This window comes from Cydia pomonella, chromosome 15 (genome assembly GCF_033807575.1).
Source record: "Cydia pomonella isolate Wapato2018A chromosome 15, ilCydPomo1, whole genome shotgun sequence".
Classification (NCBI taxonomy): domain Eukaryota; kingdom Metazoa; phylum Arthropoda; class Insecta; order Lepidoptera; family Tortricidae; genus Cydia; species Cydia pomonella.
In genome coordinates this window covers 1,595,045-1,614,214 of record NC_084717.1, presented here as the reverse complement: position 1 = coordinate 1,614,214, position 19,170 = coordinate 1,595,045, and the positions used below count along the sequence as shown (strand labels likewise).

Here is a 19,170-nt window from a genome sequence, read left to right as displayed (position 1 = left end):
GACGTTGGTGACCGAAGAGCAGGCGGCTTCCTCGCACAACGTATCAGCATTGCTATACCACGAGGAAATGCCGCCAGCATCCTTGGTACTATGGCTGAAGGACTTATTTTAGATTTAAGCTACTTATTAATAGTAATAACTTTGTTAGGTATATCAATTTTATCTTTATCACCCCAAGCGGAGCCACTTTACAATGGGATTAACTGTTATCATCGTGTTGTATTGTATATAACATGCTATCAAGTGCTTATAATACTTGTGTTATCAGTAGAAAGTTCACCGCACCAGTTATATCTGATCGCATTAAGGTTGTTTTTCCTTAATAAATTCAGCTTACCTAGATACAGCTTGTATTTTTGAACCACATATTCTAAAAGTGGTAGTATGGAAGGTATAGGCAAGGAACAAAATCTCCATATACCAAAAAGTGTCCGACAAAAAACCATAAATAGGTGGCGCTACAATACCTAGAATACTTGAGAAAAAAATCTAATCATAGACAGCGCACTTCACTCCGTCAATAACGCCTAAGTTCTTAGCTACTCTAGCGCCACTCCTGGAGAGATTTAGAACTATTATTTATAGCAGGACACTGCCTAAGGAGTTTCTGTTCCTTGCTTCTACCTTCCATAAGTGGTAGCTTTCATATGTCATTTTAAGAAATTACAACTTTTATTTTTCCTTATAAAATAATTCAGCAAGCAATGTGTCATTTTCTTTTTAAAGTACCCTAGTCAACTAGGAACGTAGGAAGTCTTACAGTTTTGCCATGCCATCTGTCTGTCCGCGGCTTTACTCCGGGTTCGTTAGTGCTAGAAAGTTGCAATTTGGCATGGATAAGGTAGAAGTACTAGTGCTCGACGCTGCACTAGTCACCGACACGGGCACTTTATTTCATGGAAATATAGGTTAAATTTGAACAACGAAGATTTTTCTGTATTCGAACTTAATCCTTGTCACTTTGACATAAAGTGCCCATGTCGAGTACTAGTGCAGCGTCGAGCACTAGTACTTCTACCTTACATAAACACACAATAAAATAAAAAGTCCAAAGAATTTTTTTACGGTACCTTTCATACAATATTTTTTTTTTTCGCTTTAACCCAATAGTGTGGGGTGTCGTTGGATAGGTCTTTCAAAACAAATACGGGTCTCCAACAACGATTTTTTTTAATAAAGTGAATATTTTCGGTGGCAACAAAATAGGTCTTTGTCCTTCAGTACACCTGCATGAAATATTATATCTTAAAGATCTTTTTCGAGCAAGTGTGATGAAAAAAAAACATAAACGTCACCCGAATTAGGCTTAGAACGCACTGTAATTAGATCATTTATTTGCGGTTTCAGAACCGCATCAAGTGTAACGTGTAACGTACAGTCAAGTGTAAAAATATGGGTGTACACATCTTACTCAAAAATATGTCCCATAGCATTTTATTCCAGTGTAATAAGAGCGTAGTACCATATTTATGAGACGATTCTTATCGATACATATTTTTGCACTCGACTGTACCTACGCCATGCTTCATATACGCACGCATTTGGTGTTTCAGTCTTGAAACCGCAAATAATTAATCTCAGTGCGTTCTAAGCCTTAATAACTCTGATTTGGATAATAAAACCAAAAAAATAATAATTTTCTAAAACGTTTAATAAAATTTAATATACAACACCAAACTTCATAAAATAACTTCGGTATAAAACTCAAACAAAAGCAGGCATTAGATCACAGACGATATTTTAAAATGTAATTTCAAATTGAATTCCCAGCTTATAATATACATATAATATATTTACAGTCACCCATTGAATGAGTTCATTTTAATCATGTTTTTTACATAAATTAAGGTATATCTTTTGCACAGTCACGTCTGAAAACATCGACCCGATCGAAGTGCCAAAAATATGTATACATGACCTTATGGCCCATATACTAGGGTAGTGTATACATAATTTTGGCACTTTGTCCGTATCGATATTTTCAGACGTGACCGTATATACCTACCCGCTGATAAAGTAGTGACCTAAATTTGAGAGCAAACTTTATACCCATTAATTCGATTCCAATATATTTTTTTATACTACGTCGGTGGCAAACAAGCATACGGCCCGCCCGATGGTAAGCAGTCTCCGTAGCCTTTGTACGCGTGCAACTCCAATATAAACTTTCAAACCCTTTTTAGTTCTCTTAGGAGATGAATTTTCGAAAATATTAATTTTCTTGTATTTTACATTTACGAAGTTTCAAGTTCCTAGATAAAAATAAAATTTCACCCCATACAAATTTTCATCCCCCTTTTTAGCCCCCTGATATACCAGAATAAAATTATTTGAAATTTGGATTATTGTAGCAAATTTTGGAGCAAAGTAGGCATTTTACGGTTATAATTTTAACAAAAAGTTTAAATAACTTAATGCTAGTAGATGCCTAACTTCATTAACCCTGAACGTGCCCACGAGCGCCACAAAATTCAAGGGTACACTGGGTTAAGTGGATAAAGACCCTAAACAAGAATTATAATTATGAATACACCAATTAGGTAACTACACGAAAGAAAAAAGATGCGACAGGCAGGTTCTGCCAGGAGTCAGAGGAGACTACAATGCACATTCTCATTTCTCGGTAAGAAATACCTACTTAGGAGGCACGTATTGCTACCCTATGAGGTACAGAACATTACGGCCCAAAGGATCTGGAATTTCCTGGATTCAACGGGCATTAGTAATGAATTTTAACGGGCCGTCACAATAGATCACTGCTTGGTCGACGTGGCACTCAAAGGCCCACAAAACCCCAATAATAACTACACGAACGCATGGCGAACAAAATCGTTAGAGCGTTTTCACATCGTCCGATCCGATATCAAATGTCGGAGGACTTTCCGAGAAAAACCGCTGCTAGTAAATACCCTATGGTATCAATTTTTATACAGGGTGCTTTACCACTAACCAAACTGAGGGGTGAATACATATGTCATACTTAACAACTTTTACTATGAAGCCAACCCAAAAATCGCGAAAAAAAATGCTGCCGTCTGATACATTTCGGTCAGTGCTTTCTAACAGCTGATATTTTTTTCGGCTGCTGATATTTTGGGGTTATGGGTATGACCTACATATATTCACCCCTCAAAGGTTTTACTTTTGCTTCTTTTTGTAGTCGTATCCGACACCCGATATCGGATCGGACAATGTGAAAAACACACTTTCAGTGCCAAGCACCCCATCTCCAATAAAAAATTAACACACCTAGCGGGTTCTTGGCAGTGTCTTAAATCTATTATATGACGTGCTTCGACCTTTTATATTTGAATAACTATTACAATTTTAGCTAAAAGCCTAGCACCTATGTTATCTCACTAATAAAATCTCACCTCCACGCCTCACGCGTACATTTTCTTCAACTCCCTTCTCAAAATCTTCCCCGTATTCGTCTTTGGTATATCATTTACAAACACTACTTCTTCTATCTTCTTGTACGGCGCCACCTTCTCCGCTACGAAGCTTTGTAGTTCTTCTTCTGAGAGTTTGAATCCGTTTTTAGGTATAACAAAGGCCCTGGGTGCTTCTCCATGATATTCGTGTGGAATGCCAATGACCGCTGCGTCGGCGACGGCTGGATGAGATCGAAGAATGCCTTCTAATTCTGCTGGCATTACTTGGAGACCTTTAACCTGTAGTGAGACCAATTTAGTTGGTTAAATTGTAAATCAATTTCAATTTGGGGAGAAATAGAATTACATATTAATAAACCAGTCGAGACTAAGGTACTTTTGAGTAATGAACGCTTAGAGATGGTAGATAAAGCGCTGTTTCTTGGTTTAACATTGGACAAAAATCTACAATGGAGTCCTCATCTAAGAACGCTTGCAAACAAATTAAGTTCGGCCGCTTACTCCGTCAGGAAAATTAGACAATTGACCAATGTTGAGACGGCTCATATGTTTTCTGAAAGAGCTACGTATTTGTGTGATTTGATGTACATATATATTACTTAAACAAATTTCTATAAAGTAGGGGCTTATTTAATCCGAAAGCGGCCACCATTCCGTTAACATTTTAGTCCACCTGCCATCTCTCTGCCTAGCAATTTTTATAGTAATATTTTTATAGGAATCTAAATTGTATTTTTTCTTATTTAATGTATGTATTTTTTCTTATTTAAGATGTAATGTTATGAAAAGATGGTTCCCGCTGAGTTTCTTGCAGTCCATATTGAGATACTCTCCTCCAATTGAGGGCGATTTTAATCTTCTCGGGTCAGAGGTGTAGGGTTAGAGCTGGTGTAGCTTTATTTGACGTTCATAATTCATAAGCGCATTGCAATATGCCTTCTTGAATAATAAACTATCGTTACCTTAACTTTATTCCTACATATTTAAACAAAAGAAATCAATATCAATAAAACTGTTACACTTCATAACAAAAGCGTCCATCTTGAATATCCTGATGAAACGACAAAATTATACAACCCACCCATGACCACTTATTTGACCACAATGTTACTTACTTCGTCCGAGTATAACACTCACGCCTCGAATAATGTTCCCCATCAAAGTTAAATTTTGAAATAGCTTTAACGTACAATGTTTGTAGCCATTTTTTGAAGTTTTGCTCATTATTTATAAAAGTAAAGTGGAAGTAATAAAAACACGGTAAAAACATATTTCTGATTTTTTAAAAATTAAGCTTAACCATAAGAGACTTCATAAAATTGTCATAGGTCCTAGGGACCATTATTCAACGCGAGAGTTCTAAGTATAATAACATAACAAACAATAAATACTCGTATGTGGATGTTATGCTAAATTATTAACAAAATACAATAACAACTGAGGTTAAACCAGTTTTTAAATAACCAACCTCGACCCTGAAAACTATAGCTAAGACTGTGACATGTTTATATACATGTTTGGTCTACGTTGTTTTATGGAGGAAAACGTACAGATATGGCTGGGCAAAGGTTCACTGGTTAACGATTTGCGTGATTATGGGTTTTAATTAGTAGTATAAGTAAAATTGCTTTCTAGGAGATAACACGGGGCGTGACTACTCATATCTATATTGGGTACTTAAACATAATAATCCTACACTAGAACAGGTGCCTCCGCAAATAACTGTTATGTCACCTAAATTATTTTTAGTTTCTACAATTATAATTGTTTTGTGTATGTTAGTCTGTGGTCTATGGGCCTCTGTTGCTTGGCTATTTAGAATTTCTAGAAATTGCTTATCACATAGGTAAAGCCTGACCAGTAATATATGATCACGCGCCATATTGCGGAATTTCATTGGAACAACATTTTTCATACTAAACTGAACAGTCAACCTGTACATGAGAATAACAGCGCCCTCTTGATAATGATCATAATATTTCTGGTCGGGCTTTACTAATCTTTGTATTCATATAGAGATTTCCATTAAAGGAGTCTATTTTTCATCTTCTTTCGTGTCGAGGCACATTTAAGGATGACTCACGCTAGAGCGGGCTGGACCCGGGCCGAGGCGTCCGACACGTCATTTTCTATGACGGCTCATCGGTGATCCCGTGGTGCTTTCCATAGAAAACGAAGCGTCGGAAGCTCCGGCCCGGCCCCGGCCTGGTCTAGCGTGAGTCATCCTTTAAACCGCGGATGCCCAGATAGCAGAGTCCATTTCAAGTAGAATACCATAGATATTCCGTGGATATCCCTATAAAGCCATTATGACCATCATGGTCCGCATACCAGCTAATGAAATTATTTTGCTGTACTCATCAAATGAAGTATCCCATGATTTCTTGCGCAAACTTCCCCTCCTTTACCCAGGTCTTTAGTATGATGGTCGCGAATACCGAAGCGATAATAACGGGATAAAGCGTCCCTCTTTTTCCGACGCATCTTATTTATATTAGAGATCCCTCTTAGGGATAAGTTCGCCTTCGTACTACACAATTATGTTCTATCTGATGTTATCACTTTATGTTTGTTCTCGTAAAATAAAATGTTTATTTATTTATTTTATTTATTAAGGTTTGCCAACAGGTGTAATACAAATACAATTGGACTTAAATAATAACCACAATAATCATACCGGAGTATTCACCCAATTATAGTCAAACACAACTTGCTAATACTACGCGCTTACATTTTGCACTTATGTTAAAATTCTTAACCTTAGCCAAAACAAAACAAAAAAAAGCTACAAGCATTAAGAGCAATTCCTAGCTGAGCAACTTTTCAAATCTCGAATTTTTGAAGCTATGTTTCTGTCGCGCTGCGGTGGGCGGGAGCCGGAGCTATCTAAGTGTGAGTGCACGCACACAGACGCGAGACTCGTGCGCTCGCTCATTGCGCGCCGTTCCGTCGACATCGCCCGCGAGCCAGACGGAATTTATTCTGCGCTGCCCGACGCAAGTTGTTTTTGTTGTTACCACGTAATATTGTTTTTCATTTTTATATTATACTGTATCTATTACACCCTAATACCAAACACCCTATCACCTGTACTAAATGTATTTTACACCTATGATGACAAAATAATAAATGATTGATTGATATTAATTACCATATAGGTAAAAACTGCAAAAAAGAATGATGTCTCAGCTTCGCTTTTCGGTGAAGGAAAACATCGTGAGGAAACCGTCGTCGTCCAGTCAAGTGCAAAAATATGTATCGAAAGAATCGTCTCATAAATATGGTACTACGCTCTTATTACACTGGAATAAGATGCTATGGGACATATTTTTGAGTAAGATGTGTACACCCATATTTTTACACTTGACTGTACCTATCCGTATCAGTAAGTTGGGAGTGATCATGGTGTGTTGTGAAATTTTGTAAGTAGGTATAAATATACCTATGGTTAAACTACAATCTATTTAACTTGTAGTACGATGGGGCTAAACTTGGGCCGCCTTATTGAAGAACGTATCGCAATGACAATCTGGGTAAAATATGTTGGGATAATGCCGGACAATTTTGGGACTAATTGAGAGAACTCGTGAAAAAATGTTTTTTCGAGATCTCAACACGTGACAGATTCTTGAAGTACGTAGCGAATCGTTAAATAATAACCGTAGATTCGGCCTGAATTTTGGTAATATTCAATATAGAACGGTTTTAGTTTTGTACCTGTGTAAAGATGAGACATACTTTTTTTTAGGGTAACGAGTGTTTTGCCATCAAGGGAGAACATTGGATGGTGAAAAAAAAGTTGCTTCTAATGGAAAGAGAATAAGGTATCACAAAGAAATAGGTCCGGTGTCTACCCTTTTGTATCCGATCTTAACCCTGATACAAAAATTGATAAAATTGTGGCTCTCAAACTTTGATACCTATGTCATAAGGCAATTTGATAAGTAAACAATGTGCTAAGAAACCTCTTATTGTAAGGTTTACCCGAAGTAATAAAAAAAACCACTAAAATAATAGATACGTTGCGAAGTTTTGACAATTTAAGATTTCGTGAACTGTACAGGTTTAGGGAAAGTGTAAATGTACTCGTATTGTTTATTGAATGGAATGTACTGGAAGATATTAAGTACTTAAGTAGGAGGGACAAAAATCAAAATAAAAAATAATCGTGCCCAGTCATTTTTGATGAAGGTCGCCAAAAAAATAAAAATCAAACTTAGAAATCAAAAAGACTAAGTAGTTCTTTAAAAAGGTCAAAAAAGGTATATATATATATATATATATATATATATATATATATATATATATATATATATATAGTTGATATACAATCTTTTTTTTTTTGATAAAATGTAAGGATCGTATGTAAAGAGTAAAGTATATAGGAAAAGAGAGCCCTCTTGAAGCATTTTAAGGAAACTAATTTCGAAGTCCTATCTCTATTTTGTATCCGAAACTAGCAATGTATGTATGCGTGCACATCTACATATGCATCCGTATGTGTAGGTACTTTATTGCGAAAAATTGGTCATTTATTTTACTCGATTTTGTTATAAATTTCAACATGTATCATCATCTCTATACAATATAAATACTCTTTATTGCACACTTCAATAAAAGAAAACAATACAAAAGAAAATTTAAAACACATAAGCACAGGTAAACAACATGCGGTCTTATCGCTAAAAGGCAACCTTTGGGTTGCGGAAATTAAAAAAAATACATTGTCAGTAACCGTCGCGCTGGTAGTGGTACTGGATAAAAATAATGGTACGAAAGTGTGATCAAGAAAACAATAAATGTGATAATTAAGGTCAGTAGGTAAATTGAAGAAAATTTAAAGTTTGATAATCACTGCTGTTTTTTAAATAGGTAAAGATCTGATTGTTTCTGGTCCGATCTTTCCTGGAAGGGTCAAGATCGGATATCGGTCTACAGCAGTGCTAGGTCTGTTAACACAATTACAAAAACAAACACAGTTTCATCACAATACGCAAAATAAATTACAGAGCGAAGATCGGATAGAAGGAAGAATTCGCGAAATTTACCTTGCTCTCTATGATTGCACATAGCACAAGCCCGACTCCCTGAGCGACGCGGGGACACTGACAGTCGAGGCGCAATGAAATGGCGTCTTACACAATGTTGCCTACATTAAAAAATAAAGCCAAATTAGGAGGGGAAATGAATGTCCTACGTTCTTCACCCGCATCCGGTATTTACCCAACATACCTTAATCGTTGAACCGCCGCATTTCAAAATGGCCCTTATTTTGATATCGGCTAGCCGTAATGTAATACGGCGGATTATACAATACGACTTCGATACTTATATATAAATCCCCTCGTCAATGTAATTTCATTAAATTTGCTATCTAGTGGCAAACATCAAAGTAGTTATCTTTTACTTGTGACGCACAAGTGTGAGCAATGTAAAATACTATATTTCTAAAAAAAAATTGCCTACTACGTAATAAAAGAAAATGTGATTATTAAATTATAATACGAAAGGTGGTCAAATCGCAAAATGCTGTCGTTTTATTTAAAATAATGAAATAATTAGACCAGTTCCGAAAGTACCGGGAAATCCCGGTTCTTTAAAACAGTACCGGTTCTGCAATCCCTAATAAGGATGTTATGCCCATCACTATTCCTTCTGTGTACGTATATTTAGAAACTGTCTCCGCCTTCAATTCGTGCGATAAGGACAACTGCAGCTCGGACCGAAATTCACTCGCAAAAAACTCAAAAATCGAGGTTTCGCTCTCGACTGTTTCCTCCTCCAAAACGCAACTAATCATTATGAAATTTTGGAAATTGCAAGAGGAAGAAATAATCTATGCCGCTATGTTTTGATTTTTTGGATATTTTTTGTCATATTTGTATACTGTGCCTTTTTTTACAGCCAATTCAATTTAGCCGTTTTTGCGATTTTCGAGGCGCTGTATCTTTCTTCAAAATAAAATAATCCAAAAAAGCAAAACATAGAGGCACAGATATTGATGATATTGATCTTATTTGAAAAAATCACTGCTCTAGGTTAAAAATCCAGGGAGGAATCAGTCGAGAGCGTTTGTATGGAAAAATCGCAACTAGGAATTCCTCTTAAGATACAAGAATGTTTACTCACTTATTATATAAAAATAAATAACTCAGCCTATATACGTCCCACTGCTGGGCACAGGCCTCCTCTCATGCGCGAGAGGGCTGGGGCTATAGTCCCCACGCTAGCCCAATGCGGATTGGGGACTTCACATACACCTTTGAATTTCTTCGCAGATGTATGCAGGTTTCCTCACGATGTTTTCCTTCACCGAAAAGCTAGTGGTAAATATCAAATGATATTTCGTACATAAGTTCCGAAAAACTCATTGGTACGAGCCAGGATTTGAACCCACGACCTCCGGATTTCAAGTCGGACGTCATATCCACTCGGCCACCACCGCTTCAACTTATTGACATCGTCCACCATAACGATGGAAGGTGAAGGTAAGGAATGGAATCTCCATATACCAAAAAGTGTCATCAAAAAACCTTAAATAGGTGGCGCTACAATACCTAGAATACTTGAAAAAAAAAATCAAATCATAGACACTCGCTTATTATATTATATTTTATTTATTAAAAATAATTCAGATTATATGTCAAAATTCTTGACTCTCTTCAGATAGCAGATAGTCTTTCCATCTTATGTTCTTTTATATGTACTCGGTTGGTAACCATTAAACCATTTCCAGAACATTAATTGAGCCACACGAGCTTGAAATAAACGTTAATTTAATTTATTTAATTTTTAATTAATAAAATATGTTACCTTAATAAGCTCCTTGATTCTGTCCGTGACATATAGCCCAGCATCCTTGTCGTAGTAGCCCAAGTCGCCGGTTTTGTAAAAGCCATCCTCTGTCAAACTGTCTGCTGTCGCTTTTTCGTTCTTGTGGTAACCCTTCATGACTACGGGTCCTCGGACGTACAGTTCTCCTTGCTGAAAAATAAATTTTAAAACACTTATCGTCAAAGTTTTTTTAAATTAGAAAATAATAAAGGTTTATTTCTAAAAGATCCTTATGCACATGCAGCATGAGGATAAGGTCCCTTTAAGCATGGAACGCTACATTTATTCAAACAACACACCTATATAAATAACAAATTGAAATTTAAATAAAACAAATATATTGAGAAGTAAAACCAAAATGATCTCCACTCAGTAAATGCAGTTGACACGACTACATAGCGTGATCAACGGCGCCGGTTTTCTGTGGAGCTAGTCCCTTAAGTGGTAGAACTTTAATTTTTTTTATGGAGGATAGGCGTTTAACCACGAAGTATGTACTACTAGAACTCAGATAAAATACTGCGAATGAAGTCGCGAGCAACGGCGTTTGGTAATAAATAAATTCGATTATTTATAAAATTACGATTTTCATAGTTCATCATCATCTGTCAATATGGATATTGTGGATAAACACAGCAAGAGATAGTGAGTCTTGTAAAATATCTTGAGGAATTGCTTATCTGATTAAGCATTTTAAGTCGTTATTTGAATCTTTAATTGAGACATGAGTAAAATAATGCAAATAGGTACGTATTTTGTCTAAAAGATGCAGTATCAGATTGGTAAGAAAAACTTTATCAAGGAAGATACTGATTAGGAATGGAACTCTTAAAGCTTATCCAAATTTAAGTATTCTTAATGATACACTTACTTCTCCACACGGCACAGGGTTCCCAGTCAAGGGATCAACGAACTTCAGTTCTATGTTGGACATTATTACCCCGCTGGCAGCGAAGTCCGGAGCACTACCGATCAGCGTTGCTGTAGTCAATGATGTCGTCTCCGTCGCTCCGTATCCCTGGCCGAATGCTATGTTACCCTGTCAATTTCTCAATAATAAATAAAAAAAAATTAAAAAAATATAGTTGAAATTTTTGCAAAGCAAGCACAGTGGCAGAAAGACTTAATGAGCTTCGACAAGAAGTTGTTCTTGAAAAGCAGCGTCGACCATTGGATGACTCGCTTGAGAATCATCATCAAGTTAAAGAATAGATAGCTTAGCCTGAAAATCTTGCCAATATAGCAGATTTACCCCGAATATCTGCTAATAGGGTGTGGCGTCTTCTCTGTCACTACGTGGTGCCTCAATATACTAACAGATGCGTTAGCAAGCTAGAACGCAATTATGTAGAACGCTACATCGCGCTTACGGAGTTCTGAATAACAGTTATTATAAATACAACTTCTGAACAACTCTCAGTGGACTTCGGTCCCCGGGCATAATACAAAGAGTACTCTCTATTGACTCTATCTTTTTACAAGGATACCAGATAAAGTCTGAGAAAGAAGTTAACACCAAATGAAAATTAAAGTTATAAAAAGTGATCATTTCTTCGCTTCTGATTTTTTACGTGATCTTGTATATAAAAAGTGAATTTTATTCATAAGACAAGACTTACGTTACTTTTTTCCATCACCAATTGAACATCAGTGGCGGACAATGGAGCGGCGCCGCTTGTGATTCGTCTTACATGTTTCAAATGATCGTTAGTCACGTCTGGATGCTTACCTAGTAAGACAGCTGGAAACAGTAGTTTAATTTAAGTTTAGATCTTCTAAAATTTAGTTCTAATCTAAATGTTTAAATTTAAACCTAATCTAGTTAAAGCTGTATGACCAAAATTAAAAATACTTACAATCATATAAAATCGGAATACAGAAAGAGAGGGTTTAAAATTCGGCTAATAATTTGGAAGCTGGTTCATTGTGCTCTAAAAACGAAAGGCTTTCACACATTGTTTGAAAACCTGAATTATTCAACCGCTGAGCAGCTAGTTTTTGTGGAAGAGCCTCAAACAAACCTGATGAAGCGATGTATCAATTATATAATATGTCTTTACTCACCAATAGGAGGTACTATATAGAGAAGGCTGGCTTTTTTATTCTTTAGAATATCTAAGAACAATCCAGTTGAGAACGTAGGCATGGTTATAAGTTTGCATCCTTTTGACAGATGTCCAAGTAGATTAATCACTAGCCCATAGATGTGGAAGAATGGCAAAATACATGGCACTACATCTTGGAACGAATCTGAAAGCAGAAATGTTGTACTGGTTTGATTTACGTAGGAAAATCAGTGTAAAAATAAGAGGGTTACATGATTTATATTTTACTACTATAATGTGTTACGTCGGAAATAGATGCCTCAACCTCACTGTCCAAGGCCCTAGATCACGCGGCCGCGGTAGGCCTAAGAAGCGCTGGCTGGAGGTCGTGAGAGCGGACATGGTGGAGAGCAATCTCACATCTGAGGATGCCGAAGATCGGGCAAAGTGGAGAAGATTAAGTAGGAGAGCGGACCCTGGCGCTAGGCCGGGAAAACGCTAGGTTGAAGAAGAAGAAGAAGAATGTTCACTCTGCACAAAGTCTTGGTGTCCGGGCTTCTCAACAGAAAAACTAAGATTCGAATTTACAAGACCGTAATACGACCCATCTTAACATACGGATGTGAAACCTGGACACTAACTTTGAAGGAAAAAAGTAAGCTTTTGGTGGCTGAGAGAAAGATTCGCAAAATCCTTGGCCCAACGCAGAGACCCGATGGCAGCTGGAGAATCCGCAAAAACGTCGAAATCGAACAGATAGTTGCTGAGCCATATATCATGGGTGTCACAAAGGCGAAAAGGCGTCTGGCTTCGAAACTAAAGTGAATGGGAGGCGATCGGGCGGTGAAAAGAGCGTTTGAGGGAAAACAGACAGCACGCCGCCCGGTCGGTCGACTTAAGTATCGATGGGCAGATGTGGTGGACACGGATTTGCGCGAGTTCCAAGTTAACGTCTGGCGAGAAACTGGATCGGGATCAGTGGTGAGCAGTAGGCCAAGACACACTTTGGGTCGCTGCGCGCTTACTCCCCAGTAAGTAAGTAGTAATGTTCACTGGTTTGAAGAAAATTACACGCGTCAATCTAAGGTTTCATTGAGAAGGCAAAAAATTGCACAGCGTTGAACACTAATAACTACTTATCCTACTTACTTATTGTTCAACGCTGTTTGTATATGTCATGGTCATGAGGTTGCGGCTTAGTGGAGTATTCATTTTGTTCAGTACCCCTAGTGTAAATATTTTCGACAGCGAAACGTTACGTACGCGTTTGCGTTAAGTGTCATTTTGTATGAGATTTTTGACTTTCCAAAACGTCCCGCTTGGCGCGCTGTTCAAAAACCCATACAAAATGAGACTTAACGCAAACGCGTACGTCACGTTTCGCTATCGACTAAATTTACACTAGGGGCACTGAGCACAGAAGGTAGTAGTAGTTAGGAGTCTTAGTATCATTACATGAGATAAGTCAAAGATAAAATAACGATGATTAGGATGAATACCTAAAGAATAGAAATATAAGATATCCTAAATGAAATTAATAATGAATAAGTATATACTCGATTTTTACCAACTAGCAATTGTTTATCACAGAAAAACAAAACAAGATTTATGCAGAAAATAAGACTGTGCAAAATATGACCCAGCGTAATGACAAACGATTTTGTATTCGGTTGAAGTAGGTATTCAAATTGTTTACTTTATATATAGTCATAATACGTAGGTAATTGGGGTTAAGACTTATGTTATTGTTATTAACTTAAGTAGGTACATTTAACATAACATTGCTAATAATAATACAGGCTGTGAATCCAATACGGGTAATAAATCAAACCAGAAATAGAATTTACCCGAGTAATCATGAATTACGTTTTTTTTTTAAAGTTAAACTTAATAATAATTAATAACCCCATTGTTATTTTCTGATAATTTACCGAGCAGCAATCTACTGCAAACATTATGAGACATGACATGACATTAAAAATGACATTATAAAAAGCTCGTATCTTGTAACTTGTGTGTTGCTTTACATTGCGGGCCAAATTATGTTGTATGGTTAATATTTTCATTGTATTTCTAGGCAAAAGTTATCTCAATATAAGCACTTCTTAAGTCCTATGCTAACCAGGACCGGATTTACTGGAAGGCAAGCGGGGCTACAGCCCCGGGGCCTCCACAAAAGAGGGGCCCCCACAATATACTTCGGAAAATTTACCATTTTATTAGGATTTTTTTTCCAGATTTTAGACTTTTATATTTTAGAAGCTACCTATTTATACAAATACAAATGTTTTATTACAGAAATAAAATAATAACAGTATTACATTTATGCTGGCCCCCACACTAGGCATAGCCTGTCTTGTGGTGGACATAATAGGGTTTACAAGTAAAAAAAAAACAATACTACAATTGAAAATAATAATATACAATTATTTAGAGTAAACAATTTAAAAAGAAACGGTGGTGAATGGAATTTACAGAGGTACAGTTTACAGTGAGTCAAAAAAGAAAAGATCGAGAAACAAAAAGTTTAAACATAAATTATTTTTACCATTAAATAATTTGGGGCCTCCACTCCTTTATTACCCGAGGCCTCCAGACCTCTAAATCGGTGCTAACTACCGTTTATAGGTTTTTTTTTTTTTTTTGCTAACTACCTCCACATGGATCGGAGCCTATTTTATTAAGTTTCGCATTCATTCCAGTTCTCGCTGTTTTGCTTCTCGCACTTTTATTCCTCATACGTTTCTTTCTTGCATTCATCATCTTTCATTCTGTTCACGGCTGCCGTCTATTTATTTACTTATGCTAATTGAGCTACTTTTGCTTTATTTCCTTCTGGGATCAAGGGGGAGGTATGGTCCTCTGACATGGGTTAGGTCAGAGTCTTTGTTTACATTTATTTTTGCTCTTTTACTTTTACATTTTTCTTAATTCTAATACACTTTTACAATTCTAATACAGTTTTATATTTGCTATTTTCTAATTTACAATTTTAGTTTATGTATCTCCTAATATATACAACAGATATATGTGAGTACATAATATTATTTATCTATTTCTATTTCTTACAATTTTTACTATTTCTGTACAGAACTCTAAGAATATATCTCTTTCCTTTTTACATTCTATATACTGCAAATGGTTTCTTTCCGTATCTCTATTCCCATTCTGGCTTCACACTCCATGCGCGCGTATTCGTGCACGGGGCATTCTATCAGAAGGTGTTCTACCGTCTCCTCTTTATCTGGCTCGCAGATGCATGATGGGTTGTCCTTGAGCTTGAATCTGTGCAAGTACGAGGAGAACCCACCATGCCCTGTCATTATTTGCGTCATTGTACCCGTCGGCTGAATCTTTCTTACAAGCCGGTATGCGGCTACCGCATCCGGGAAGAACACTTTCGTCACGGAGGCCGTCGAACCCGCCGCGTATCTCTCAGCCCATTCGCCAAGCGTCTCATCACGTATGAAGCGCTTGGCGAATGAGATGGGGCACCGGTCGTAGTCCGCCTTCCTCCGTGACGAAAGTGCTGCTATTTTCGCCAGCTCGTCCGCCCGCTCGTTGCCCGCGAGTCCTGCATGTGCCTTGACCCAGAACAAGAGGATATTCTTGCCCTGGTCAGAAGCGGCTTGGAGATTGCGTCTCGCCTCTAGTGCCAGGCGGTGGAGCGAGCCCCGGTTCGTCAGCGTCTCGAGAGCAGCTCTCGAGTCGCTGAAGATGCCGAAGCTCGCTTCACCCCTCCTATTTATCTCCTCGGTTGCCCTGTGTATTGCCAGGAGTTCGGCCTGATACACGGTGCAGTAGTTGGCTAAGGTGATTTTTATGGCTTTGTCTTCGCACTCACCTTTCCATATGGAAAGGGAGGCTCCGACTTTGCCCTCAATTTTGCTGCCGTCAGTATATATTTTCACTTCCTGCACCGCATATCTTTCCAGAGCTTCACGGTCCGGAAGGCTCGTGAAGCTCAGCTCCTGGCAAAGGGCCGGATGAGGAGACTTTGTGTACCTTGACGCAATCTCCACCTCCCTATCATCAGGCAACGCTCGGGTCAGGCCTTTTCTGGCTTTGTACAGTTCGGCTGCTTCCCGTATGCGGAGGTCCAAGGGCAGGATCCCGGTCAGTACTAGGGCCGAGTCCAGGGACACTGTGCGGTATGCTCCACACAGCTTCTGCACAAAGCCCCTTTGCACCGCCGCCAGCTCCTTGCGGGTGCCTATCTTTTCCGCGGCAGGTGACCACGCCGCGGCTGCGTAAGTGATAACTGGCTCTACTGCTGCGGTGTATATGGAGCGTATCACCTCCGGGTGTAATCCCCAACTCACTCTCGCGGCGGTTCGAAGCTTTTTATATATGTTTAGGGCCTTCCCGCAGACCCTAGCGACGTGCTGATTGAATGTGAGACGATCGTCTATCGTTAGTCCGAGGACTTTGAGTTCTCTGGACATCTCGATGTCACGCCCCCCCATGACCAGGACCGGGGTGTCATATTTAAGCTTTTTTGTTACCGTTATGGCTACTGTTTTATTAGGTGCAAATTTCAGCTTATTATTGACACCCCACTCCAGGACGTGCGAGAGCGCTGTATTTGCTTCCATCGAGATGTCCAGTCCCGTCGCACCGTCGAACACCATCAGCACGTCGTCCGCGAAGGCCTGTACATAATGGCCTCTTTCTTCTAGCCGTCTCAAGAGTGGGTCGAGGAGGAGGTTCCACAGTATGGGCCCGCCTATCGATCCCTGAACACAGCCCTTTTCCGTTTCCCTTTCCGCCCTCCTGCCCCCATACCTCACCTCCACCTTCCTGTCCTCAAGGTAGCTGTCAATTACCCTCCTGATGTTTACAGGGCATTGCTCCTCCGCCAAGCGGGTCCTTATCTTAGGCCACCAAGCGCTGTCGAAGGCTCCCTCTATGTCCAATGATACTACTGTGACTATTTTCTTTTGCTCCAGTTTGGTTTTAATGTGTTGCATTAGGACATGGAGGGAGTCCTCGGTGCTGCGCTGTGGCATGAACCCATACTGATTTTTGCTGAGTCTTGGGACCAGATGGTGCCGCAGTCTGGTCATCATCATTTTTTCGAAAATTTTACCCAGGACCGGCAAGAGTCCTATGGGCCTGTATGACTTCACGTCGGTGTAGTCGGATCTTCCTGGTTTTTTCAGAATCACCACCACCGCTTTCTTCCATGCTGTCGGGAAATGGCCCAGTTCAAGGCATTTGTTCGCGACAGCAAGGAAGACGGTGGGGTGATTTTTGACTGTTCTTTGACATATGTCCGACGTGAAGCCATCATCGCCCGGGGCCTTTTTGGGGTTGAAGCTGTTCACCGCGGCCATCATCTCTCCTGCTGCAAATAACGGGTCATGTATCTCAGCATGACCCGGTTTATTTATTTCGAGTGCCAACTTTCGCGTTTCGCGGTGTTCAGCTCCATCCCCTTGTCGGTCGTCCTTTGGGTAAAATCTCTCCGCGAGCCATTGTGCTGACTCCTCCAATCCCAAAACTCTCCCCTCCTTGCTTAGCGGTAGGTCCTCTGTTCTCCTTTCTGTTGTTTTGAGGACTCTATATATCCCGTCCCACACTGTTTCCTTATCCTGCTTCTGACAGAATTCCTTCCAGCTGCGTGTTTGGGCCTTCTTGGCCGCAGTCTCATATTTTTCTTTTTCTTCCAGGTACTCCTGCACCACCTTCTGTCGTCGGACCGGCGCGGCGCATCGGATCCTTCTCCTCTTCGTGTTGACAAGCTTCTTCATTTGGTACAGTTCGTCGGACCACCATGGGAAGGTAAGTTTTTGGCTCTTGGCTTTCAGTGGTATGTGCTGGGCGCATGCTTGTGTTATTTGTGCTGTGTATGTGTTTACTGTGTTGTCTAGTTGTTTTTTGTCTGTCAGTGCGTCTATATTGTCTGTGTTTATGTTGTTCTGTTGCAAGAGTTGGGAGAGTTTGTCATCAAACTCATTCCAACTTGCCTTTTTTGTGTTGTATATGCGTGTGGTTCTGTCTGTAGTTCTGCATGCGCCTTTTTCCATATCCAACCGAAAGACAATGGCATTGTGGTCCGACCCCGTTACCTCTCTGTCTACTCGCCACTCTGATACCTTAGGGAGGAGATCCGCCGAACACACGGTCACGTCAACTATGCTGGTGTACGTCCTGCCTTGCCTCTCTACCTCAAAGGTGGGTGTGCTGCCTATGTTTAGTATCTGCAGTTGCAGCTCGTGAAGGAATTCTGCTAGCTCCTGGCCTCTCCAGTCGGTGTACGCGCTTCCCCACCAGACACTCTTTGCGTTGACGTCGCCCGCTAATAGCATACCCTTCGTTCCCAACTTGTCCCGAATTTTTGCTATGTGGGCTAGGTATGGATCAATGGGGGTGGTTGGTTCGCAGTAGAGGGACACTGCAGTGGTGCACCAGTCGCCAGACCGAATCCTTACGACCACGATGTTGTTGGTTGTAAGTTCAGGGTCTTGCTCCACGTCAAGGTCTGCGTCAAAAATGACTATGGCAGCCTTGACTGGACCCTCCTCGTCTGATGCGTTCTGGTACACCCTTGCAGGTCCTCCACCTCTCATCTTCCCCACTCCCCCGACGTAGGGCTCCTGGACCATGGCTATAGCTGCCTTTCGTTTCGCCGCTTCTAGTAGTAATTCGCTTGTTGCAAGGTTTTTGCGTTGCAGGTTGGCCTGCATCACCAGGAGCCCTCGCTTTCCATGCCTCTGGATGTTGTTTGCTATCGAGTTTTCGCTAAGAGTGCCTTTAGCAATACGCTACTTTAGCTCTCGCTATGGCGTCCCACTTTCGCCTGACCGCGCAGTCCGGATCGAAGGCGTCATGCTCTATGTTTCTTGCTCCTGACTTGCTGCAGTTTATGCAAGCAGGCGGCATGCCGGCCGCTT

At 39.7% G+C, this 19,170-nt stretch overlaps 1 protein-coding gene across 1 annotated transcript in view; it reads right to left on the bottom strand.

Moving 5' to 3' along the window:
• Positions 1-1,630: 1,630 nt before the first annotated feature.
• LOC133525514 (uncharacterized) overlaps positions 1,631-19,170 on the bottom strand; it is a 39,978-nt gene continuing 22,438 nt past the window's right edge. Inside the window, exons 4-8 of the mRNA XM_061861777.1 lie at positions 12,294-12,479; positions 11,849-11,970; positions 11,101-11,268; positions 10,209-10,379; positions 1,631-3,674 (exon numbers count right to left, since the gene is read on the bottom strand). Of these exons, the coding sequence (XP_061717761.1) occupies positions 3,384-3,674; positions 10,209-10,379; positions 11,101-11,268; positions 11,849-11,970; positions 12,294-12,479 (938 nt within the window). The 3' untranslated portion in view covers positions 1,631-3,383. The remainder of the gene's footprint in view (positions 3,675-10,208; positions 10,380-11,100; positions 11,269-11,848; positions 11,971-12,293; positions 12,480-19,170) is intronic.